The following is a 25,407-nucleotide window of genomic DNA, read 5'->3' as shown; positions in this document are numbered from 1 at the left end:
TATCAACTTTCAGCCTGTTAATTTCCACTCTGGAGTTGGTTAGTTCGCCGAGCTGACTGGTTTTCATGCAAGCGTTTTCACCTCTCTTCTAGGTGACATCATCAGTGCTGTGTACCCTCTGTTGAAGCGTGTTGTTCTGTCCCGATCTAAATTTATATTTTCTGGTCTGTCATGGTGGGCAGTCTTGTTTCCAGTTTTGTACTGTCGTGGTATGTGGATGATGTCTATTTCAACATGTTTGTTAATGTGTCAGTGGTTGAAAACCAGGCCTCCAGGAATTCTCATGCTTGTCTTTGTCTTGCTTGTCTTAGTACTGGAACTTTGTACTACTGTAATGGCTGCAGGATGCTCATAACCCCTGCTACAAATATGAACGAAAAATCTCACGTCAAAAATCTCTATACCTGAGCTCGACCAACCAACAATGGACATCAACTCTTGAACAGGCTCTTTAGGGTCAAGCAAAACAGGACCAGAACCAAGAAGTGACTCTAACTACAAGAAAAACTGACAAAACTGATGCATAGCAATGACAAGAACAAACCAGACACATGGATAAGAAATTTATCAGACAGACACCTTACACATACCAGGAAAGCTATCCTAATATAGGACATCCTAAACTATAATTATAAGGACACCAACAAAACAGATTTCCTGGCTACGTTCGAGGCCACACTGAAATCTATTGGACTCGAAATCTAATGAAACACAACAAGCCATAGTCCCTACACTGAACAGGAGAAGCCAGGCAAACATACTCAACACATCAGAAAGAAAAGCTCTCAAAGGACTAAAGAAGGACAGGAACAACATATTCTTACTGGCAGACAAAGGCTGCTTGACAGCTATAATGAAGAAATCGGACTACATTGATAAGGCGCACAAACTAATTACAGGTACCAACACTTACTAACCGAGGGAGTCCAACACCACACCACAGCTAGGGAGCAGAATCACCTACACACACTGATGAAATTACAACTGGCAGGACAAATAACAAGAACAAACTTCCTAAAAATGAAACCTGATGGATCAAACACCCCCTGACTCTACGGACTACCCAAAGTACACAAACCTGAAATTCCCTTCAGACCTGTAGTTTGCCTGCCAGACACAACAACTTGCAGGCTAACCGAGGAATTACAACAGAGACTAAAACACCTCACTAATTGATCAACCCACTCCATACATTCAGCACTAGAATTCCTGGACAACATCAGGAACATAAAAATCGACAAGGAAGAAATGATTGTATTCTTTGACGTTACAGCACTGGTCATCTTTTGATGTGACACTAGCAAAGGAGACACCGGTCACGTTACTGGACAATCCAAAAACACAAACCCGTGAAACCATCAGTAAGGACAACGTACTAAAGTTACTGGACCTATACTTTGCCCCCCACTTCGTCTTCGGCCAGGTCTACGAACAAATTTAGTGGAATGCCCTTGGGTTTACCCATCTCGGGGCTCACAGCGGAAGCTGTTGTGGAAAAACTGGAATGCACAGCCCTCCCCCAGATCCAGCCTAAACTATGGACGGTACCTTCGTGATCATTAAACGAGCAAAGTTAGAAGAAACACACCACGTTATTAACAGCATGTTCACCGAGATCAAGTTCACCAGGGAAGCGCAACAATAAAACTCCCATTTCTAGACATAATGGTGAAACAAACAAACAACGGTGAATTCCTTACCAGCATATACAAAGACTACACACACAGACCAAATCCTGAATTACAACAGTGACCACCCAATCCACAAACGGAGCTGTCAAGACTCTGTTTAAACATGTAATAACTCACTGCAACATCCAGAGCTGTGCAAAAACGAAGAGGAACCTATACAGAGTCTTTGCAAACCAGGGTTATCCTAACAGCTTCATCGCCGATGTCTGGCAAACTAACAACCCCAGGAAGACACTGTATGTCCCCAACAGACAAGGTAGGATTGCCAATGTTAGAAACACATCTGCACTGACTACAAGACTCCTATGACCTCTTTAAGTAAGGATAGCACACAAACCAACAGCCACACTTTGCCAGCTACTCTCCAAAGACAAGAGACTCCATACCCCAATGAGCAGGACAAATGTGATATAAAATACCATGCAGCAGCTGCGAGAAACACTATGGGACAGACAGGCAGAAAACTCGCCTTCAAGATATGTGAACACCAACTCGCAGCAAAACAGCATGACCAACTCTTCCCTCGTTTCAATACACTGACATAGAAGGACATCAATTTAACTGGCAAAAAGTTACAGTACTGGGACAAATAAGACAAAGACAAGCGTGAGAATTCCTAGAGGCCTGGTTTTCAACCACCGATGCATTAACAAACAAGTTGAAATAGACCCCATCTACATATCGCTACGGTACAAAACTGGAAACAAGACTGCCCACCATGACAGACCAGACAATATAAATTTAGAGTGGGACAGAACAACGCGCTTCAATGGAGGCTACACAGCACTGATGTCACCTAGAAGGGAGATGAAACGTTTGCATGAAAACCAGTCAGCTCGGCGAACCAACCAACAACTCCAACCCCAACTCAAGCTACAGATCTTCATTAAAGCGTTCATTTCTACACTCCTACAAATTTCCTTTATCTCCTCATTCTCCCTTGTCACTTGGATCTCCAATTCTGGGGTATTGTTATCTTTCTTATGAAAACAAACATGCAAAGTAATTATTTGGCTTCTCTGCCACTATTTTCCCCATTATGAACTGTCCTGACTCCTTTCAATGGGCCCACATTTGCCTTGGCTAAATGTTTCTCATTTATCTGTCAAACTTTTACAGTCCATTTTTGCATGTGCTAGACTGCATTCCTATTCTGTTCTTGCTTATCAATTGTATAGGAGCTTGGTTAGACTGCAGCTTGAGTACTGTACAATTTTGGTCTCCGTATTTCAGGAAAGGTTCAGTAAACTTGTTCCTGGGTTGATGGGATTGTCCTATGAGGAGTGATTATGCAAAACTTGTATTCTGTGGAGTTTTGAAGAATTAGAAGTCATCATCTCATTGAAACCTATAAAAGTACTGAAAGTGATAGGGATTTTGTTTTTTCTTTTTTGTTTATGGGATGTGGATATCACCGGTTCAGCCAGCATTTATTGCTTATCCCTAACTGCCAGAAAGGCAACTGAAAGTTTTGCAGATTGATCAGCCAGACCAGCTGAAGGTGGCAGATTTTCTTCCCTAAAAGACATTAATGATCCAGACAAGCTTTTCAATTCTGGACTTAAAAGAAAATTCAAATTATACCATCCACCATTATGGGATTCAAACATATGTCCTCAGACCATTACGCTGGGATTCTGGATTATCAGTTCAGTGCTGTTAACACCATACCACTATCCAGGAAGCTGTAGACAGGGTAGACGCAGACATTTTCCTTGATTGGGGAGTTGATGCCCTTTGGCTCTTATTTTTCAATTAGAACCAATGCCATTTGGGATTGAGATTAGGAGAATGATTTTTATTCAGACAATGGTGAATCTTTTGGAATTCTCTCCTCTGAAGGCTGTGGAAACGCTGACTTTAAATATATTTTAAAGTAGAATTTGATTAACCCTTTATGCCATTAATAATCAAATTTATAGGGTTGGAATGGGATTGAAGTGTTGGATCAGTAACGATCATACTGAATGATGGAGTAAGCCGAATGCCCTCTTCGTATTAACCCTCCTTGCATACACATGAAAATGAAGGATCGTTGACCATCTTGCTTGAGTGTCCTATCAATTTACCAGATAGTTGAAGAACTTTTATTTGCTGTGTTTTATTTTATAGAGCAAGATACTCTGCAGTGCTTGTCATGTTTTTGGGCTTATACATTGCGTATTTTCTTTTGGTTCAATATCAGCAACTGCTTAGACCTCTTAATCTGACTGTAGATCTTCCTTAGAACAAATCTAAATAATGACAGAAAAGTCTCACTAGATGCCTGGCAATGGGAAGAGTTGAAAAATTTTAAGTTTCTTTGCTTACATTGTCCTTTTATGTCCTTCTTAATCTACATTATCACTATGTGGAAGTGCTGTGTTGGACTGGGGTGGACAAGGTCAGAAAGCACATGACAGCAGGTTATAGTCCAACAGCTTTATTTGAAAACACAAGCTTTTGGAATCTCACTCCTCCCTTCATGTGTTAGTGACAGAGGTAGTATCAGACACAGAATTTATAAGTAAAAGATCAAAGGGTCAACCCTTAGGTTTGTTTAGCGCAACCTCAGCAGTGGTTTGACCCTTTTGATCTTTTACTTATAAATTCTGTGTCTGATACTACCTCTGTCACTAATACATGAAGGAGGAGTAAGACGCCAAAAGCTTGTGTTTTCAAACAAACCTGTTGGACTGTAACCTGGTAGCGTGTGATTTCTTACATTTGTCACTAATAACTTTAAATAATTTAAAAATGTGAAAGGATATGTAGGTAGATAGAAGCTGATTCTAGTCATTGATGGGATCAGATGAGGATTCATGTAAGGCACATTTTTTAAAAAAGAGGACATACTTACTGCGTAAACTGAATTTATGGAACTAGTAACTGGATTTGTGATTCTGATGGAAACTATATCAGTATTTGAGAATAGGATGGGGATATGCAAACTGGTTGCATAAGTGTGATTATTTGCCAATCACAATCTTAAGGGTAACTATGATGGGGACAGTTTGGTGGAATGACTAAATCAATCACTTGATATCCAGGTATACTTCATTATCCCAGGGCTTTGTTTTACACCAATGGGAAGAAAATCCCTGCTGTCTAAAAGCTTTACCACTGAATAAAGGGAAATATACATTTGCTTTTAGCTCTTTTTGGCTGTTCCAAACCAATCGTTATTGACTGATCATATAAACATCCAATCGGTTAATCATGTGACTGCACAATCACTTGATGGACACTTCTCTCTTCCTATGATTTCATGATGGTTATCAGACACCATTATCACTTAGCCTTGGACCTTCATAAAACGGTTTGACCATATTCCAGGCTTCAGCTCCTGGACCAGTTATTCGGCACACACACACACCCCCCCCCCCCCCCTCGTCTAATGGCAAAGGGGCTACTATCTATCTTACTTTGAATATCCATGGAAATGCAGTTAAATCTCAATGCATTTACATAAAAAATGTCTTCCACGTGTATAAGCTGAGGCTATGATTACTCTTACCCTTCTATCTCACAATCCGTGCCAGACTTTGCACCAACCCTGTACGAAGGCTTCTATTTGCATTTCTCAAGAATGTTCTTTATCAAACTGTCTCTGTGCAAGCACCTGCATTTACTCTGTTTTATCAGAGTCCATTGTGTGCCTTTCACAAAATCATTTGTGTGTCTTGCAATCTTGATGTACTCCCTCTATGAAGGCATCTAAATACTCTAGCTTATAGTTTTAAGTATCAAACTAGACAAGTTCCTGTTTCTGCTAAAAATCTTCCCCAGCCATTTTATGCTGTTTCAGCTATGGGTAGCCCTAACAGGGACTTATTGGGCCAAAGGGTTTGATTGTACTAGAAAGATATTTTGATACCCCTGCTTGCTTGGAAGAGAACTTGGGTATGAAATGCTTATGTCTTGTGGAGCCTGTCCCAAATAACTTGTCTTTTCAGAGCATGGAATGGTGCAATACAGGAAGCACCTCTTTGAAATGTACAGTTAATTAGTTTCACTTGCTGCTATTTGCTCTCAACCCAGCATTTTGTCCCTTTGAAGTATTTATCCAATTTCCTTTTGAATTACAGGAGGGTCACTGGACCTGAAATGTGAACTCTGATTTCTCTCTGCAGATGCTCCCAGACCTGCTGAGCTTTTCCAGCAATTTCTGTTTTCGTTCCTTTTGAATTTTCTATTGAATCTGCCACATCCTTTCAGGCAATAAATTCCAAATGACAACAATTAGACATGGCAGGTGCATGAAACAAAAAGAATGAATTTGTGTTGAAATTGCTTTTAAGACTATAAGAAATAAGAACAAGAGTAGGCCATTTGGCCCCTCAAGCCTGCTCTGCCATTCCACAGGAACATAACTGATTCACAGCCTCATTTCCACTTCCCTGGCTTTTCCCCATAATCCTTGATTCTCCTACTGATCAAGAACCTATCTCAGCCTTAAATACACACTAGGCCTCTACCCTTTCAGCTGTCTGTGGCAAGGGGTTTCAAAGACACTCCACCCTCAGAAGAAATTTCTCCTTATTTTAGCCTTAAATTGGTGCCTCGTTATTCTGAGATTATGCACTCTGAAGAGTCTAGGACCAATGAGGGGAAACATGCTCTCAATATTTATCCTGTTGTCAAGCCCCTTAAGCATCAACACGATCTTGTTGAGACATTGATCGTTTCTCATTCTTCTAAAGTCCAGCAAGCAGTGTCCCAACCTGTTTAGCCTTTGTTCATAAGAAATCCCTCCACATCAGGGATCATCCTCGTGAACCTTCTCTGAACTGCCTCCAACGAAATTTAATAAGGGGACCAAAAATTATGCTCAGTACCCCAGATGTGATCTCACCAGCACTTTCAGTCAATAGACGTGAAGCTGGAAAAGGACAGCAGGTCAGACAGCATCCGAGGAACAGGAAAGTCAACGTTTTGGGCCGAAACTCTTCATCAGGACTCATGCAGTGTTTCGGCACGAAACGGTGACTTTCCTGCTCCTCGGTTGCTGTCTGACCTGCTGTGCTTTTTCAGCTTCATGTCTATTGATCTGGCTTCTGGCATCTGCAGTATTTACTGTCTCCAACTCACCAGCACCCTGTACAATTGCAGTAAGACCTCCTTACTGTTATGTTCCAAACCCCTTGAAATAAAGGCCAATATTCCATTAGCCTTTCTGATTACCTGCTGCTTCTGTGCACTAGCATTGTGTTTCATGCACAAGAACTCCCGAGTCTCTTTGTGTTGTAACTTCCTGCAGTTTTTCTCCATTTGTATAATAATCTGTTCTTTTGTTCTCCTTTCTAAAATGAACAATTTCACATCTTCCCATATTGTAGTCCATTTGCCACTTTCTTAACCGATCAATATCTCTCTGACAGCTATTTGTATCCCTCTCACAATCTGCCTTTTCACCTATTTTTTGTGTCAAATGCAAATTTGGCTACAGTATATTTATTTCCTTCCCCCAAATCATAACTTATATTATAAACGCCTGTGGTTCCACCACTGATCCCTGTGGAAACCAATGGTTACATGTTAACAACTTGTAAAAGAACCCTTTATTCCCACTTGCTGTTTCTTGCCCATTAGCCAATTCTCTTTCCATGCCAAAGCACTACCTCCAACACCATGGGTTCTTGTCTCATGACTTATCCTCTTGTGAGGTACCATGTTGGCACTGCTGCTTCACAACACCTGGGTCCTGAGTTCAATTCCAATCTCGAGTGACTGTGGAGTTTGCACATTGTCTCCATGCCTGCGTGGTTCCGTCCTAGTGCTCCAGTTTCCTCCCACAGTCCAAAAATGTGCAGGTTAGGTTAACTGGCTATGCTAAATTGTCTGTAGTCTGCAAATCTCTGGACACTGTGAATTAGCCATGGTAAATGTGGGATTATGGGGATAGGGCATGCAGTGAAGAGTCACCTACAGTAAAATGACATGAGATTAATTCCCAAGACTGAGTGGAATAACGCAAGGTTGTGTTCCTCAGCAATGCTGTTTTTCATGTGTGCTTTCTGCAATAAAGATTTTCAATAGTGTTACTATGCACGAAATCGGACTGGGAGACAGTTTGACATCTCAACAGCAAATCTGAAACAAATGTAGTAAATGCTGGAGAAACGCAGCAGGTTTGGCAACATCTGTGACAAATGAAACTGGAATCATTTTGAGTCAAGGATAACTTCAGAACTGAAATTGGTTGGCAAATGTTTATTATTGAGACTGTTTCACCTGTCCAGATTGATAGCAAAAATCAAATGAAATGAGACATGTTATGATTCATGGCAAGAACTAGAAACAGGAGTAGGCAAATTCAGCTCCTTAAGCCTGCCCTGCCATTTATTGTGCCCATGGTTGATCTCAACTTGGCCTCAACTCCATTTTCCTGCCTATTTCCCCAGAACCCCTTAACCCATATCTAATTAAAAATCTATGTCCTCCTCAAATTTACTCAATGTCCTGGCATTGGCCACACTCTTGACATACTGAATTCCATAGATTTTCTGACCTTTTAAGAGAAGTAATTCCTCCTCATCTCAGTTTTAAATGATTCTGCTACCCTTATTCTAAAACTATGATCTCTCGTTCTAAATTGCCCCCTAAGAGGAAACATCCTCTCCATGTCTACTTTGTCAATTCCTTTTAGCATTTTATTTATGACAATTAGATCTCTCATTCTTCTAAACTCCAGGGATCATAGGCCTAAACTGCTCACTCTCTTCATAAAACAAACTCCCCATGTCTGGAATCAATCTAGCGAACCTCCTATGAATTGCCTCTATTGCAACTACATTCCTCAAGTAATGGGGTCAAAACTACATGCGGAATTCCAAGTGTGGTCTCACTAATGCCTTGTATGGTTAAAACAACACTTCCCTACTTTTTATACTCTATCCTTTTAGCAATAAATGCCAAATTATATTTGCCTTCCTTATTCACATTACCTTCTTCTGCCAGTTTTTGTCCCATTCACCTAACCCTAAGCATTTATAAACTTCTTATTTCTTTAGTGACCCAATGAAGAGAGCACACCAGCGGCCCAGTGTGAAGCAGAGGCAGCGGAGTGTGCTGGCAGTGAACGGCCTGATGCGGAGTGTGCTGACAGCGGCAGTGGCCCGGTGTGGAGTGTGGCGACAGCCAGCAGTCAAACCACGTGGAGGTCCCCTGGTCTGGTCTGCTGTGGAGATCCCTTGGAGACAGATTATGATGTGTATAGCTGTAATGTAACTTCTTTTTCTTCACTTCTCTGTTCTGTAACTAAGGATTATACCTAGGTACTCTGTACCTAATATGACGTAATATGTTGGTGACATTGTTACACTGTCACTAATCTGTAACTGAAGTTGTACAGTCAGTTCCGCTGTAATCAATAGCTGTGTTCCTGCACAACATCGCGCTATAGAAATAACAGGGCCTATGGGAAAAGCGGGGTTAGGGCCAACGACCAAAAAATCCCTCAAAAGCCTAACACAAAGGACAGTACAGTTTGAATGAATGTTTAATTCATATTTAATAATGAAATAAAAATAAATTTAACACCTTACCTTAAAAAAATGTCAAGAAAACTTGGTGAGGAAAACGTTTTGAGGTAGCTCTGTTGTTAGTGCAGGAGCTGAGGGTCATCATCGTCATCATCGTCATCATCATCATCATCTTCAGGTGCAGTTGTGGTTGCGGGCTTAGGGTGAAAAATTGTTAATCCAAAAGTGGATGGCTGTGGTTCATTGTCTTCTGACTGTTTCTTGGGGTTTGGCTTAAAAAAGACATCCAGTTTTATGCTGCTTTGCCCTTTTTCTTCTTTCATGAAGGAGCTGTTCATAGGGTGGCAAATAAGATCTTATTCTACCAACTGCTACCCTGCTGCGTTCTGTATTGTAATCTTTGTTCTCTAAGAGCTGCAACTGCTTCTCAATTTCCCTCAGGATAGAAGACAAAACAGAAGTGGAAAGCTCGCATGGTGCTGCATCCTGGACTACTACTACTTCATCTCCAGCTTCCACTTCCCCCTCAGTGACAACTTGTTGTAGATTAGCTATAGACAGGTTTTCACAGTGGGACTCGAGCAGCTCTTCAACATCCTCACTCTCCACTTCTTCAAATCCAAAATCCAAATCAATGTTCTTTGATTCTTGGGAGCTCCTCCAACAGATCAAAGCCTTTAAAATCTTGAAAAAAATCTGGGAGAAGCTTCCATCAAACTGCATGCAAGCATTCCTACTGACGTCACCCCAGGCCTCCACGATAATGTCAATTGCATTCTTGATGTTAAAGCTCTTCCAAAATTGAAGAACATTGTCCTTATTCCCCTCAGTGCTGCCATCACCCTTTTAAAAGTGCACCTTAATTAATAAGCTTTAAAAGCTGCTCTGTACCTTGGTTCATGGGTTGAAGGAGAGAGGTTGTGTTTGGTGGTAGAAATAGTACTTTGATGTTTTCAGAAATCTCACCAACGGTGGGAGGATGGCTTGGTGCAATATCCAGGAAGAGGAGATACTTGAAATCCAATTTTTTTCCTGCAATACTTTCTTAAAACAACTTCCAAAACATCAACAATAAGATCAGAGAAAAATTTAACCCGTCATCCAACTTCTTTTGCTTGACCTAAATGGGATGCCTAGAATAGACTTAAGGTAACCTTTCAAGGCTCAGGCGTTGGCAGAGTGGTATACCACCACAGGCTTAAGCTTTAAGTCTTCACTGGCATTGGCACCCAGCAGCACAGTCATACGATCCTTCACCACCCTAAAGCCTGGAGCATGTGCTTCATTCATAGAAACGTAGGTTCTTGATGGCATTCGCTTCCGATATAAATCTGTCTCATCCAAATTGAAAATTTGATCTAAGTTGTAGCCTTCTTTGTCAATTAATTTTTTTACGATGGGGGTAAATGCCATCACATGCTCCTCTTCTGCACTAGCAGCTTTGCCACATAACTTTGTTCCTAAGCTGGCACTGTAAGTGGCAACTTATAAACTTTTCACTGTACTCATTTGAGTACATGTGACAGTAAAGGACTGGACAGGCTAGATACCAGTAGAATCTTCCCGATGTTGAGGGAGTCCAAAACTAGGGGTCACAGTCTAAGCGTAAGGGGTTAGCCATTTGGGACTGAGATGAGGAAGAATTTCTTCACCCAGAGAGTTGTGAACCTATGGAATTCTCTCCCACCGGAAGCTGTTGGGGCCAGTTCATTACATATATTCAAGAGGGAGCTGGATGTGGCCCAAAGGGATCAAGCGTATGGAGAGAAGGGAGGAATGAGATATTGAGATTGCATGATCAGCCATGATCACATTGAATGAGGTCCTTAATGAATACTTTTCTTCAGTATTCACAACTGAGAGGGACCTAGTTGTAGAGGAGGACAGTGTGAAACAGGCTGGCAGGCTAGAAGAGGTCAATGTCAGTAAGGAAGATGTACTAGGAATTTTGAGGAACTTGAAGATTGCTAAATCCCCCGGGCCTGATGGGATTTATCCAAGGATTCTATGGGAAGCAAGGGAAGAGATCGCAGGGCCTTTGGCAATGATCTTTTCGTCCTCACTGTCCACAGGTATAGTGTCGGAAGATTGGAGAGGGGCAAACGTCATTCCCTTGTTCAAAAAAAGGGAATAGGGATAAACCCGGAAATTACAGGCCAGTTAGTCTTACGTCAGTGGTGGGCAAATTATTGGAAAGGGCTCTGAGAGATAGGATATGTGATCACTTGGAAAGGCACAGTTTGATTCGTGATAGTCAGCATGGATTTGTGAGGGGTAGATCATGCCTCACAAACCTTACTGAATTATTTGAAGAGGTGACCAAACACGTGGATGAAGGTTGGGCAGTGGATGTGGTATACATGGATTTAAGAAAGGCGTTTGATAAGGTTCCCCATGGTAGGCTCATGCAGAAGGTAAGGAGGCATGGGATGGGGGTAATGTGGCAGATTGGATTCAGAATTGGCTGACCCTTAGAAGACAAAGGGTGGTAGTGGACGGAAAATATTCAACATGGTGCTCAGTTACAAGTGGTATACCTCAAGGATCTGTTCTGGGTCCTCTTCTATTTGTGATTTTTGTAAATGATTTGGATGAAGGAGTGGAAGGGTGGATTAGTCAGTTCACGGATGATACAAAGGTGGGTAGCGTTGTGGACAGTGCAGAGGGCTGTTCTAGGTTACAAAGGGACATTGATAGGATGTAGAGCTGAGCTGAGAAGTGGCAGATGGAGTTTAACCCTGAAAAGTGTGAGGTGATTCATTTTGGAAGGACAAACTTGAAAGCAGAACACAGGGTTAACGGAACGATTCTTGGCAGTGTGGAGGAGCAGAGGGATCTTGGGGTTCATGTCCACAGTTCTCTGAAAGCTGCCACCCAGGTGGATGGAGTTGTTTAGAAGGCGTATGCTATGTTAGCTTTCATTAATAGAGGGATTGAGTTCAAGAGCCGTGAAGTTATGCTCCAGCTATACAAAAGCCTGGTTCGGCCACATCTGGAGTATTGTGTCCAGTTCTGGTCGCCTCATTACAGGAAAGATGTGGAAGCGTTGGAAAAGGTGCAGAGGAGATTTACCAGGAAGTTGCCTGGAATGGAGGGAAGGTCATATGAGGAAAGGTTGAGAGAGCTAGGGCTTTTCTCTTTAGAACGACGAAGGATGAGAGGTGACTTGATAGAGGTGTACAAAATGATCAGAGGTATAGATAGAGTAGACAGCCAGAGACTTTTTCCTAGTGTGGAGGTAGCTATTACGAGGGGGCGTAGTTTTAAAGTGAGTGGAGGTAGATATCGGGGAGACGTCAGAGGTAGGTTCTTTACTCAGAGTGTGGTTGGGACGTGGAATGCATTGCCGGAGAGGGTAGTGGAGTCGGCCTCATTAGGAGCATTTAAGCGGCTATTAGATAGGCATATGGATGATAGTATAAGGTAGCGGTGGACGTTAGATAGACCTTAGGATTAGGGTAAAAGTTCAGCACAACATCGTGGGCCGAAGGGGCTATACTGTTCTATGTTCTATGACCCTTCTTCAGAAAAGCAATGTAACGCTCCTGCTTCCTGACGTGCCCCAGTGTTCCAAGCTCATATTCCAGTTCTTCAACTCAGAGCCAGAGTTCCTGCAGCAACTAAAACTTGTTACAGATGGGAGTCTCAATGAGCCACAAAGGCGTTGACCAGCTGTTACATCATGTCGGTGCAATACATCACTTGTCCCCGCATCTCAATTTAATATTTTTTTAATTTCCGACTGGTCTTTAGATTTTTTACCCTGTAAAGTATTTCTCCTATTTACCTTTAATTTGAAAACAATTTAGAACAGGTATTCAAATTTATAATTACTTACCAGTAATGAAGTTGTGGTTTTGCTGTAATTGTCACTGTTTTTGATGAGCTCCTCCCTGAGGGAACGTTTGTTTAGGGGGTCGGTGTGGTGGCCCGGAACAGAGTGAGGAGACACCAGAAACAAGGTGGTTGTGACGGTCGGTGTATGTGCGCAGCCAGAGCTCCGGGGCCGCTATGAGCGGGAAGACACCGCTGTCTCCGTCCCAGGAACCAGGCCCGCCGACTCGTCGCTACCGCTACCGCCACCGCCAGAGTGGTGTGTTCGCCTGGGTCCACGGCCGTTCGATGGGCCGCGGCCTCGGGCCGCTGGTGGACCCCGGGCGGGAGACCTACTGCATCATGACCAGTCTATACGGCTCCATGAACCCCGCCGACTCGGTAACTCTCAGCACCAAGACCCATGGAGCCGCCTTCAACCTGGAGTACTCACCTGACGGGTAAGGAACGGCAGCGGGATTGCAACCTACTCCCACCGCCTCCTTTCCAGGGCAAGTCTTACGACCAAGGGAGTTTGTCTCTGAATAAGGGCAGGCCATTTACCCCGAGGAGAAAATCTTCTTGTCCGAGGGAGTAAATCTTTCTTTTTCCCCCTAAAGAGTGCTATGGAAGCTCAGTCTTCGTGGGTTTAAGACCGGTAAATAAATTTCTACGTCTTAAAAACATCGAGGGATACAAGAATAGTGCACAAGAACCAGCCACGATCGTTTTGAATGGTGGACTGGCCATGAAGGGCCCACTTCGTTTCCTCTTTCTTGTGTTCTGTAGTGGATGCCCAGATAGTAACCTTCCGAGAAACATTAGGTTTTGAAAAATTGTTGAAAGTTTGGTAAACTGACCTTTATTCAGAACGGGAAGGAGATTAAAAAGACAGCTAACCGTGGGGCCAGTTAGCTCGATAACTGTCATTGGCAAAACGTTAGAGTCTGTTATAAAATATGTAATAGTAGTGCATTTAGAAATCAAAATACAATCAAGCAGTCAGCATTGCTTCATGAAGAGGAATCATGCCTAACAAATTTGATGGAATTCTTCAAGATGGTAACTAGCAGGATAAATAAAGGGGGAGCAGTGTATGTTATGTATTTGGGTTTCCAGAAGGCATTTGATAAAGTACAGCATATTAGGCTACTTAATAAAGTAAGTAGCCATGGTGCTGGAGGTAACGTATTAACATGGATAGAAAATCGGCTAACTAATAGAAGACAGAAAATTGGGATGTTTGCAGGATGGCAACCTGTAACTAGTGGTGTGTCACAGGGATGAGTGCAGAAACCATAATTATGAATGAGAAAAATTAATTTACAATAGCCAGATTTTTCGATGACACAAAATACGTGGGAAAGAAAGTGGTGAGAGTGACATAAAGTCTGTTGAGAGATTTAGAAGGTTAAGGGAGTGGTCAAAAACATGGCAAATTGAATACTATGTGGGTAAATGTGAAATTATCCACTCTGCAAAAAGAATAGAAGAGCTGAACATTATTTAGATGGAGAAAGATTGCCGAATCCTACAACACCGAGGGATTTGGGAGTGTTTGTGCAGAAATCACAAAATGTTAGAATGCAAATTCAGCAGGTAGTAGGAAAGACAATTTGAATGCTGACCTTCGTTTCAAAGGGATTAGAATATAAAAATAAGTGCTCTTGCTAAAACTATAGAACACGCTGGTCAGACCACACCTGGAATACTGTGAGCAATTCTAGCCCCCTTATCTGAGGTAAGAATACTGGCATTAGAGGTGGTCTAGATAAGCCTGATGGGATTTATCCAAGGATTCTATTGGAAGCGAGGGAAGAGATCGCAGGACCTTTGGCCATGATCATTTCGTCCTCACTGTCCACTGGTATAGTGCCGGAAGATTGGAGAAAGGCAAACGTCATTCCCTTGTTCAAAAAAGGGAATAGGGATAACCCTGGAAATTACAGACCAGTTAGTCTTAGGTCAGTGGTGGGCAAATTATTGGAAAGGGCTCTGAGAGATAGGACTTATGATCACTTGGAAAGGCACAGTTTGATTCGTGATAGTCAGCATGTATTTGTGAGGGGTAGATCATTGCCTCTAAATGTCCTGCCCCTTAACTTCAATGTATGTCCCTGGTCGTTGATTTCCCCACCAAGGGGGAAAAGTCTCTTCCTGTTTAACCTATCAATGGCCCTCATAATTTAATACATCTCAATTCACGATCCTTCTTCCGATCCCCTGCTCCAAAAAAAAACAACTTATGTAGTCTATGCAATTTCTCCTCATAACCGAAGTTCTCCAGCCCAAACAACATCCTGGCAAATCTTGTCTGCGCACTGTCCAGTGCAATCATGTCCTTCCTATAATGTGGATTCAAGAACTGTACATAATATTCTAGCTGTTTCCCAAACAACATTTTGTACAGTTCCAGCATCACTTCCCTGCTGTTAAACTCTATGCCTCTGCCAATAAAAGCAAGAATTCATATGACTTCTTAACTACTTTATGTACCTTTCTTGCAATTTTAAGGGACCGGTGAGCACGAATACAAAGGCTCCTCTGATCCTTGTTAGTTCCCAAGGTCCTACCATTCATCATGCATTGCCTTGCCTGGTTTGTCTTGCCCAAGTGCACCACTTCACTCGTATCTAGACTGAAACTGATTTATCACTGATCAGCACATCTGACCATCCTGTCTATATCCTTCTAGAGTCTAAGGCTATCCTTTTCACTACTTACCATCCCACCAATTTTTGTATAATTACTTACTCATCACTTCACCTACATTCAAGTCTAAATTGTTTATATATACCACAAGCAGCCAGGGTCCCACAGAACCACACTGAACACAGGCTTCCAGTCTCAAAAACACCCCTTAACCTCTGCTTCCTGCCACTCAGACAACTCTGGATCCAATTTTCCAACTTTCTTTCAGTTCTTTGGACTCCTGCCTTTATTATCAGAATTCCGTGAGGGACCTATCAAAAGCTTTACTGAAGCCCAAGGAGTCTTATGTCAAATGCATTGCTCTGGGGTGGCATGGTGGCTCAATGGTTAGCATTGCTGCCTTTCAGTGCCAGGGACCCAAGTTCAGTTCCAGCCTCAGGTGACTGTCTGTGTGGAGTTTATACATTCTCTCCTTGTCAGTGTGGGTTTCCTCCCACAGTCCAGAGATGTGCAGGTTAGGTGGGTTGGTCAATGGAAATTGCCCATAGTGTCCAGGGATGAGTAGATTTGGCGGACTGGCCATGCGAAGCAAGCTTATGTGGATACGGTAGGGGTGGTGAGTCTGGGTGGGATGCTCTTCGGAAGGTTGGTGTGAACTTCATGGGCTGAATGGCCTGCTTCCACACTGTTGGGATTTTATGATTTACACACTTGATCACGTCTTCAAAAAAAATTCAGTAGTCAAATATGACCTCCCTTTTAAACCATGCTGAAAATTCCATATTAATCCCTGCCTCTACAGTGCAGATTAATTCTGTCCCTCAGAACTGCTTTCTGTAACTTTCCCACCACAGAAGTTAGACTGACTAGCCTACTGTTTCCTGATTTATCTCTTGCTTCCTTCTTCAATACCAGTACCACATTAGCTGTCTTCCATCCCTCCGACAACACTCTTATGGCCAGAAAAGAATTGAAAATCATTACCAGTGCCCTAGCTATTTCCTTGCTTGCCTCACTCAACGGTTGATAAAGGTAATGTTGTTATGTACTAGAACAAAGGCAAACTTACCTGTCTTTTCTGTGTAACTCTTCATTCCCCTACTGATCAACAATCTATGAAGAAAAAATCAGAGTTAACGTTTCGGGTCCAGTGACCTTTCCTCAGAACTGATGATAGCTGGGAAAATGTCAGTTTATATGCAGAAAGTAGGGAGGAGGATGGGGTCGGGAGTAAATGATAGGATAGAACCCAAAGAGAGAGAAGAGCAGTTGGACAGACAAAGGAGTTGATAACAATCTCGTTGGGAGGGTGAATAGTTGTGATATTGGTCGCCTCAATTTCTCTGCCCCCTCACCAAATCCGACCTATCTCCCTCTGAACTGACTGCCCTCCATGCACTTGCACTTAGATCCAACCCTGACTTTGTTATTAAGCCTGCAAGACCTGAAATGTTAACTCTGATTTTTTTCTTCACAGATGCTACCAGACCTGCTGCGCTTTTCCAGCAACTTTTGTTTTTTTTTCTTGATTTATAGTTCTTTCGGTTTTTATTTTGATCAGCAATCTACGTTAGCCTTCAATATAGATAAGCACTCTGTCCCCACAGCTCCCCGTGGCAAGGAATTCGCACCACTTAATTCTGAGACTATGCCAAATAGTCCTAGACTTTCCCTTCAGGTGGAACATCATATCAGCATCTACCCTGTCAAGCCGCTTAAGAATACAATATATTTGAATGAGATCGTTTCTCATTCTTCTGGACTCCAGTGTGTAGAATCCAAACCAGTTTAGCCTTTGCTCATTAGACAATCCCTCCATACCAGGGATCATCGCAGGGAACTTCTCTGAACTGCCTCCAATGAAATACCTTCTCTTAAATAAAGAGACCAGAACTGCTCTTAATACTCCAGGTGAGGTCTCGCCAGCACTTTTTACAGCTGCAGTAAGACTTTTCTACTCTATGCTCCAACACCTTTAGCCTTCCTATAAGATAATACGAAATAGCAACAGGAGTAGGCCGTTCAGCCCTTGAGCTGTTCCAACATTAAGTCGGATCGTGGCTGATCTGGCATTCCTCACATTCACCTTCCTGCCCTTTCCCTGTAACCCTTGATTCCATCTAGAGTCATAGAGTTGTACAGCACAGAAACAGACCCTTCGATCCAACTGGTCCATGCCAACCTTTTATCATAAACTGATCTAGTCCCATTTGCCAGCATTGGGCCCATATTCCTCTAAACCCTTCCTATTCATGTACCCATTTCGATGCCTTTTAAATGTTGTAATTGTACCAGCCTCCACCACTTCCTCTGGGAGCTCATTGCATACATCCACCACCCTCTGCGTGAAAATGTTGCCCCTTAGGTCCCTTTTAAAACTTTCCCCTCTCACCTTAAAACTATGTCCTTTAGTTTTGGCCTCCCATACGCTGAGAAAAAGTCTTTGGCTATTCAATCTTTCCATGCCTGTCATGATTCTATAAACCTCTAGAAGGTCACTGCTCAGCCTCTGACACTCAAGGGAAAATAACCCCAGCTTATTCAGCCCCTCCCTATAGCCCAAATCCTCCAACTCCGGCAAAACCCTTGTAAATCTTTTCTGAACCCTTTCAAGTTTCACAACATCCTTCCTATTGTAGGGAAACCAGAATTGAACGCAGTATTCCAAAAGTGGCCTAACCAATGTCTTATACTTTTGCAACATGATTTCCCAACTCCCATGCTCAACTCGCTGACCAGTAAAGGCAAGCGACCAAAAGCTTTCTTTATTACCCTGTCTACCAGTGACTCCACTTTCAAGAAACTATGAACCTGCACCCAAAGGTCTCTTTGTTTGACAACAGTCCCCAGGAAACTACCATTAATCGTATACGTCCTGTCCTGATTTGCCTTAGCAAAATGTAATACCTCACATTTATCTAAATTAAACTCCATCTGCCGCTCCTCAGGCCATCTGATCAAGGTTCCGTTTTACTCCGAGATACCTTCTTCACTGTCCAGTACGCCACCAACTTTGGGGTCATCTGCAAATGCACTAACCATTTCTCCTATATTCACATCCAAATCATTTATATAAATGACAAAAAGCAGTTGACACTTGCGGCACACTGCTGGTCACAGGCCTCCAGTCTGAAAAACAACCCTCCACCACCACCATCTGTCTCTACCTTCAAGCCAATTTTGTATCCAAGTGGTTAGTTCTCCCTGAATTCCATGTGATCTAACCTTGGAAACCTTGATGAATGCCTAATTTTGTGTTGTCTGCAAATTGGACTCCAGTACATTTGCTTCCTTTTTCCAAGTTGTTAATACATATTGTAAACAGTTGTGGTCCAACTATTGATCCAAGTGGAAGCCTACTGGTCACAGGTCACCAACCTGAAAAAGAATCCTTTATCCCCATTCACTGCTTCCTACCCATCAGCCAATTCTCTGTAGTAGAGAACACAGCTACTGGCTGCCTTCTATCCACTTGCCTAAAACTCTAAATGTGTTGCTATGACTTCCTTAATTGAATCTAACCTTTTCCCCCCTCACAATAAAGCTAATTGGCTGAAGTTACTCTCTTTGACACTCTAGTCAAAAAGGGAGGGAGGCATATTGGCAGTTTTCCAGTTCTCTGGTCTTTCTCCAGAATCCAAGGGTTTTTGGAAAATTGCAATCAATGTGTCGGCTGTCTCTGTAGCTAAGTCTTTTAGAATCTTCAGATGCAAGCCACCAGGGCCAGGGGACCTATCTGTCTTTAGCCTGATTAATTTACCTAGCGATATTCCTCCAGTGACGGGGATGATACATTATTCCTCCACTGGATTCTTTAGTATCAGTTGGATGTTTGAAGTATCTTGCAAAATAAAGACTTAGGCAAATATCCATTTAACTCCTCTGCCATTTCCTTGTTCCCCATAACCATCTCCCCAGATTAATGTTCTAAGGGGCCTATGTTCACTTCAACCTCTCTTTCCGTTTTGTATATTTAAACAAGCTGTTACTGTCAGGTTTTATGTTCCTTGTTAGTTTGCCCTCTTGGTTTATTTTCTCTCTCTCCATTACCTTTTTAGTCTTCCTTTGTTCGATTCTGAATTTATCTCAGTCTTCGGGGCTATCATCAACTTTTGCTTCCTAATATGGTTTTGCTTTCAACATTATATTCCCCTTGACTTCCTTGGTTAGCCATGGTTGGTTTGTAGCTCTCAGAGTCAGACAGCATGGAAACAGACCCTTCAGTCCAACCAGCCCAAGCCGAACATAATCCCAAACTAAATTAGTCCCACCTGCCTGCTTCTGGCCCATATCCCTCCAAACCTTTCCCATTTGTGTATCTATCCAAATTTCTTTTAAATGTTATAATTGTACCCACGTCCATCACTTCCTCTGGAAGGTCATTCCTCACACGAACCACTCTCTGTATATAAAAAAAAAAATTGCTTTTCTCCTCTCACCTTAAAAATTTGCCTGCTGGTCTTGAAATCCCCCACCCTAGGGAAAAGACACCAACCATTCATCTCATCTATACTCCATTATTTTATAAACCTATATAAGGTCACCTCTCAACCTCCTAAACTCCAGTGAAAAAAGTCCCAGCCTATCCAGCCTCTCCTTGTAATTCAAACCCTTCATTCCCAGCAACATCCTAGTAAATGTCTTCTGAGCCCATTCCAGCTTAATAATACCTTAGAATCTTTCCTCTTTACAGGGATATATTTTTGCTGAGAGTCATGAATTATGTCCTTAAATGCCTACCATTGTTAGCTTATGTCTTTCCTTTGAATCTATCTGCCTAGTCCACTTCAGCTAATTCTGTTCTCGTTTTGTTGTAATTCCCTTCATTTAAGTTAAATGCAATGGTTTCCGACCCAAATTTCTCTCACTCAAACTGAATATTAAATTCTATCATGTTATGATTATTACTTCCTTGGGAATCTTTTACTCAAAGGTCATTTATTAATCCTGTCTGATTACCTGATCTAGGATAACCTGTTCCCTAGTTGGATCTACGACACATTGCTTTAGGAAATGATCCCTAATACACTCTCTGAGATTGTTATTATAGTTACTTTTTCCAATTTGATTGACCAAATCAACATGAAGATTAAAGTTGACCATAATCATTGCTCTATTCTTTTTACATGGCCCTAATGTTTGTTGATTTCTCTCCTTTCTTAGAGTATGGCTACTGTTTGGGGGTCTATACTTGACTACTACCAATGCCTTCTTTCCTTTGCTGTTATTTATCTCCATCCAAATGGACACTACGTCATCTGAACCTAGATCATCTCTCACAATCGTCCTCATTTCACTGCATTGCAACCCCACCACCTTATCCTTCCCTCCCACCTTTCTGAAAGTTCAAATATCCCTGAATGTTAAGTTTTTAGTTGATTTCTTTGTAACTGTCTCTGTAATGGCTATGAGATTATATCCAAAGAGCCTCGATTTGTGCTGTCAGTTTGTCTGCCTTATTCTGAATGCTTTGTGCATTGAGATTCAAAGCTTTTAGGCTTGTCTCTTTGCCATTTTTAATTATCCTAACTTTTATTCATTCAGTGGCCCTATTTGCAGCTCACCCTTGATGACACTGCTAACTATTTTTACATTTTACTGTTCTTTTATTTTCATCCTTGTTTCTCTTTCTCTCGTTATCCTGCTTAGGTTCCCAACCCTTCTCCATCCTAGTTTAAAACTATCTGACCACATGAACAAATACTTGTCCTAGGAAATCAGTCCCGGTCCTACACAACAACAAAAACAAAGTTGCTGGAAAAGCTCAGCAGGTCTGGCAGCATCTGTGGAGGAGAAAACAGAGTTAACGTTTCGGGTCAGGTGACCCTTCCTCAGTCCCGGTCCTGCCTGGGTGTTACCTGACCAGTTTGTACTAGTACCAACTTCCCCAGGACTGGTCCCCAATGTCCTAGGAATCAGAAATCCTCCCCTTTGCACCATCTTTCCAGCCACATACTCATCTGATGTATCCTGCTATTTCTACTCTGACTGTCATGTGCACTGGTAATAATCCTGAGATCTCTACCTGTGAGGTCCAACTTTTAAATTTGCTCTGTAACTCCTTATATGCTGCTTTTAGGACATCATCCATTTGTTAAACCTATGTCATTGGTACTAATGTATACCAATACGACTGGCTGTTCACCCTCTCACTCCAGAATGCCCTGTAGCCGCTTTGAGACATCCTTGACCCTACACCAGGGAGGCAATCTATCATCGTGGAGTCTTGTTTGCGGCCACCAAAATGCCTACCTATTCCCCTCATAATTGAATCCCCTGTAACAGTTGCATTCCACAATTTCTCCTCCTCTCCCAGGCACCAGAGCCAATAATGATGCAATAAATTTGGCTGTTACTAGCTTCTCCCGAGAGGCCATTTCCCCCCAACAATATTCAAAGCGATATGTTTGTTTTGCAGGGGAATAGCGACAGGCATTCCTGCATTGCCTCCTTAATTGTCTTACTCTGCCTTGTGGTTACTCATTCTCTTTCTGCCTGTAGAATCTGTGACCCTCTCTCTGTATATGCTGTCCATGATACTCTCAGCTTCACGCTTGTCCCACAATGTCCCCAGCCATCACCCCAGCTCCAGCTCCAAAATCAGGACTTCCAGGAACTGTGGCTGGAGATCTGCTTCTGCTCACATGCCTCACCACTGGAAATGTGTCTGGCTTCCCACATAGAGTAGGAGGAGCCAACCTGGCTTTGAGCTGTCCTGCCATAACTTACTCCTTTGGATTAAAGCTTTAAAAGTTTCTTAAAGTCAGATAATATCAATTACTTTAGGGTCCTTCTTCTTTTGACCTTGTTAAGACAGAATACAGCCTTTACAAACTATAAACCACAAAAGTTGACAAACAATAAGCAATAGTGGTAATACAAACAGTTGCTACCTGTATTCACTCCATCAGTAGTTTCCATTTGCCCGGAGTTATTTTTGAATCCTGAAGTCACCTGGAGAAGTCTTCCTTTCCTTTGAGTGAAGGTCGTATTGGGCTGCTCTGTTGAAAGTTTTCCTACTGCTCTATTCAGCTGCTTCTTGCCAGATTTGTGCTCTCTCTGACCGCCAGTGCTCTGTACTGTAAGAGTTCTTTCCCCTTATGTCGTAAATTGCCTAAGACTATACTTTTGTGTTAAAGAACAGAAGTACTCACCAATGAGAGAAAACGAGCAACTGATCACCACCTCCTGTTTCACCTAAGTCACTGTTTTGATAAAACGTCAGTTATGCTGTAATGCAACATTCCAGTTCACTGGGCATCTCTGGAACTTTCTTCTTAGTGATATCTAAACATTTTCAGAGGAAGCAGATGAGGAATGTTTGCATATTTCCTGCTTTTCTAAGTTTTCTGTTGCTGTATGTTTTTCTACAGCCCTGACTTCTTAGAGACAGAACTCCTGTCACTCAGCAATAAGTAGTTTACTTCAGACTTTTTTTCCCCTCATGCACTGATGTTCACCTGAATTTCTACTCCAAGGCAATAAACCCATATTTAAAATGCATCTATCAAAAGACTTCAGACCCTGTGCCATTTCCTAGAACAGAACTACACCCTTAAAATACAACCACAGAAATAAAAGCAAATGTAAAGCTATACATGTTGCTGTGTACTTTAGGATCAAAGCTTCCAAATATTAGATACATCATGAACCTTTATCGCAATATTAGTTACCTGAACCTTGGTGGACAGAGCACAATTTCAAAATTTGTTAATGACCTAAAACTTGGAAGCAATATAAACTGTGAAAGGACGTAGACAGATTGGTGGAATGTTCGGGCAAGTGAGAGATGAAACTCAGTACAGTGAAATGTGAAGTGATTCATTTTGTTAAGAAGAATATGGAGAGAATATAAAATAAATGGCACAATTCCATAGGCAGTACAGGAGTGGAGGGACCTGGAATTTTATATACATAAAAATTACAAGTCGCAGGACAGGTTGAGAGAGTAGTTATAACATCGTTCATAGAGGCATACAGTATCCAAGTAAGTAAGTTGTGTTAAACCTGTATAAACATAGAAACACAGAAAATAGGAATAAGAGCAGGCCATTTAGTATAATCATGACTGATCGTCCAATTCTTGATCATCCAGTTCCTGCTTTTTCCCCTTTCATCCCTTTAGTCCTAAGAACTAAATTTAACTCCTCCTTAAAAGCATTCAATGTTTTGGCCTCAGTTTCCATCGTGGAGATTTCCACTAGCTCAACATTCTTGGCTGAAGAAAGTTTTCCTCATCTCGGTTCTAAATGGCCTAATGCGCATCCTTAGATTGCGACCCCCTCCAGTTCTGGATTTTCCACTCATTGGGAACACGCCTCCCGAGTTTATCCTCTCTGGTTGTGTTAGAATTTTATAGGCTTCTAAAATGCTGATTTAGACTCAACTGGAGTGTGGCATCAGTTCTGGATTCGTCACTTTAGGAAGGATGTGAAGACACGAGAGACGGCACAGAAGATTAATGAAAATGGTTTCAATGATGATAGACTTCAGCTGTGTAGATAAGTTGAGAAATTTGGACTGTTTTCCTTGGAGACGAAAATGTCGAGGTGAGATTTGATAGAAGTATTTAAAATCGTAAGGGGTGTTGACAAAATCGATGAGGAGGAACTATTCTCATTGGTGAAAGGATTGAGAACCAGAGTGCACAGATTTGAGGTAATTTGCAAAAGAAACAGAAGTCACTTGAGGACATCTCTTTCCACGCTCTGGTTGCTCAGGATTGCACAAACTGAATGGAGGCCGATTCATGTGAGATATTTGAGAAAATTAGATCATTATCTGAGAAAGAAGAACGTGCAGGGCTATGGCAGAAAAAGCAAGTGAGGTGATGTTCAGTAAATTGCTCCTTCAGGAAGCCAGCATTGATATGATGGGCTAAAATGGCTTCTTCTGGATTGTAACAATTCTGAGATATTCCAGCCATTCATGTGAGTGGAATAAATGGTGATAAGCTGCAATTTTAAGTCTGCTGGATAGCAGTTCTGTTAAGGTTCCTTGTTGCAACACTCGGTCAAATGCCACCTTGATATTGAGGGCAGTTGCTCTTGCCTTACCTAGTAGTAAAAAGATAAATAAACTTTTTGGACCTAATTTTTTTTAACAATTTTAAAGAAGTTAAATAGTACAGTCAAATATCATTTACAGTTTGAAAATAAAAGCTTAGTTGATTTACTGCTAAGTCTTTGTTCTATTCCCTATGTAGATCTGTGTTAACAGTAGCATGTGAGCAGACTGAAGTTCTTTTGTTTGACCCAGTTTCTTCAAAACACATCAAAACTCTGTCTGAAGCTCATGAAGATTGTGTCAATAACATCAGGTCAGTTCTACAGCAAGACTGCAAAAATGCATATTATAAATTTGTGTTTACTTCCCATCAGCAGACTGTAGCATTACCCTGGTAAAGGAGCAAAATGCTGCATTGTATTAAACCTCAAAAAAATTGTCCCAGTGCTGAAAACACTGAATCGGTCTGTCAACATCTGAAAAAACAATGTTTTGGGTATAGATAAACCCCTTTTCAAAACATTTCCAAACACCTCTTGGAAAAAGGGTTTACCCAAAACATTAACTTGTGGTTTTTCTCCACAGATGATACCTTGAACATTTCCAGAATTTTCTGTTTGTTTGTTTGTTACTTTAAACTTTGTGTCGAATCATGTTGCAAAGCTTTTCTCTTTTACTCCACCCTGTACCTATGTAATGAACCAATGTACGTCAAAGTTCAGTGTCAAGTACATAGAGATGCTTTAGTGGCAAGTTAAACATTATGCTACAATACTTATTTC

General features: G+C 41.8%; 1 protein-coding gene across 1 annotated transcript in view; it reads left to right on the top strand.

Annotated features, from left to right (window-relative positions):
• Positions 1 to 13,017: 13,017 nt before the first annotated feature.
• Positions 13,018 to 25,407, top strand: part of wdr32 (WD repeat domain 32) — a 55,452-nt gene continuing 43,062 nt past the window's right edge. Inside the window, exons 1-2 of the mRNA XM_048620517.1 lie at positions 13,018 to 13,428; positions 24,825 to 24,938. Coding sequence (XP_048476474.1) covers positions 13,166 to 13,428; positions 24,825 to 24,938 — 377 coding nt within the window. The 5' untranslated portion in view covers positions 13,018 to 13,165. The remainder of the gene's footprint in view (positions 13,429 to 24,824; positions 24,939 to 25,407) is intronic.

This window comes from Rhincodon typus, chromosome 1, assembly GCF_021869965.1.
Source record: "Rhincodon typus isolate 14 chromosome 1, sRhiTyp1.1, whole genome shotgun sequence".
Classification (NCBI taxonomy): Eukaryota; Metazoa; Chordata; class Chondrichthyes; order Orectolobiformes; family Rhincodontidae; genus Rhincodon; species Rhincodon typus.
Note: the sequence above shows the minus strand (reverse complement) of the source record. Positions and strands in the feature narration are given on the sequence as shown.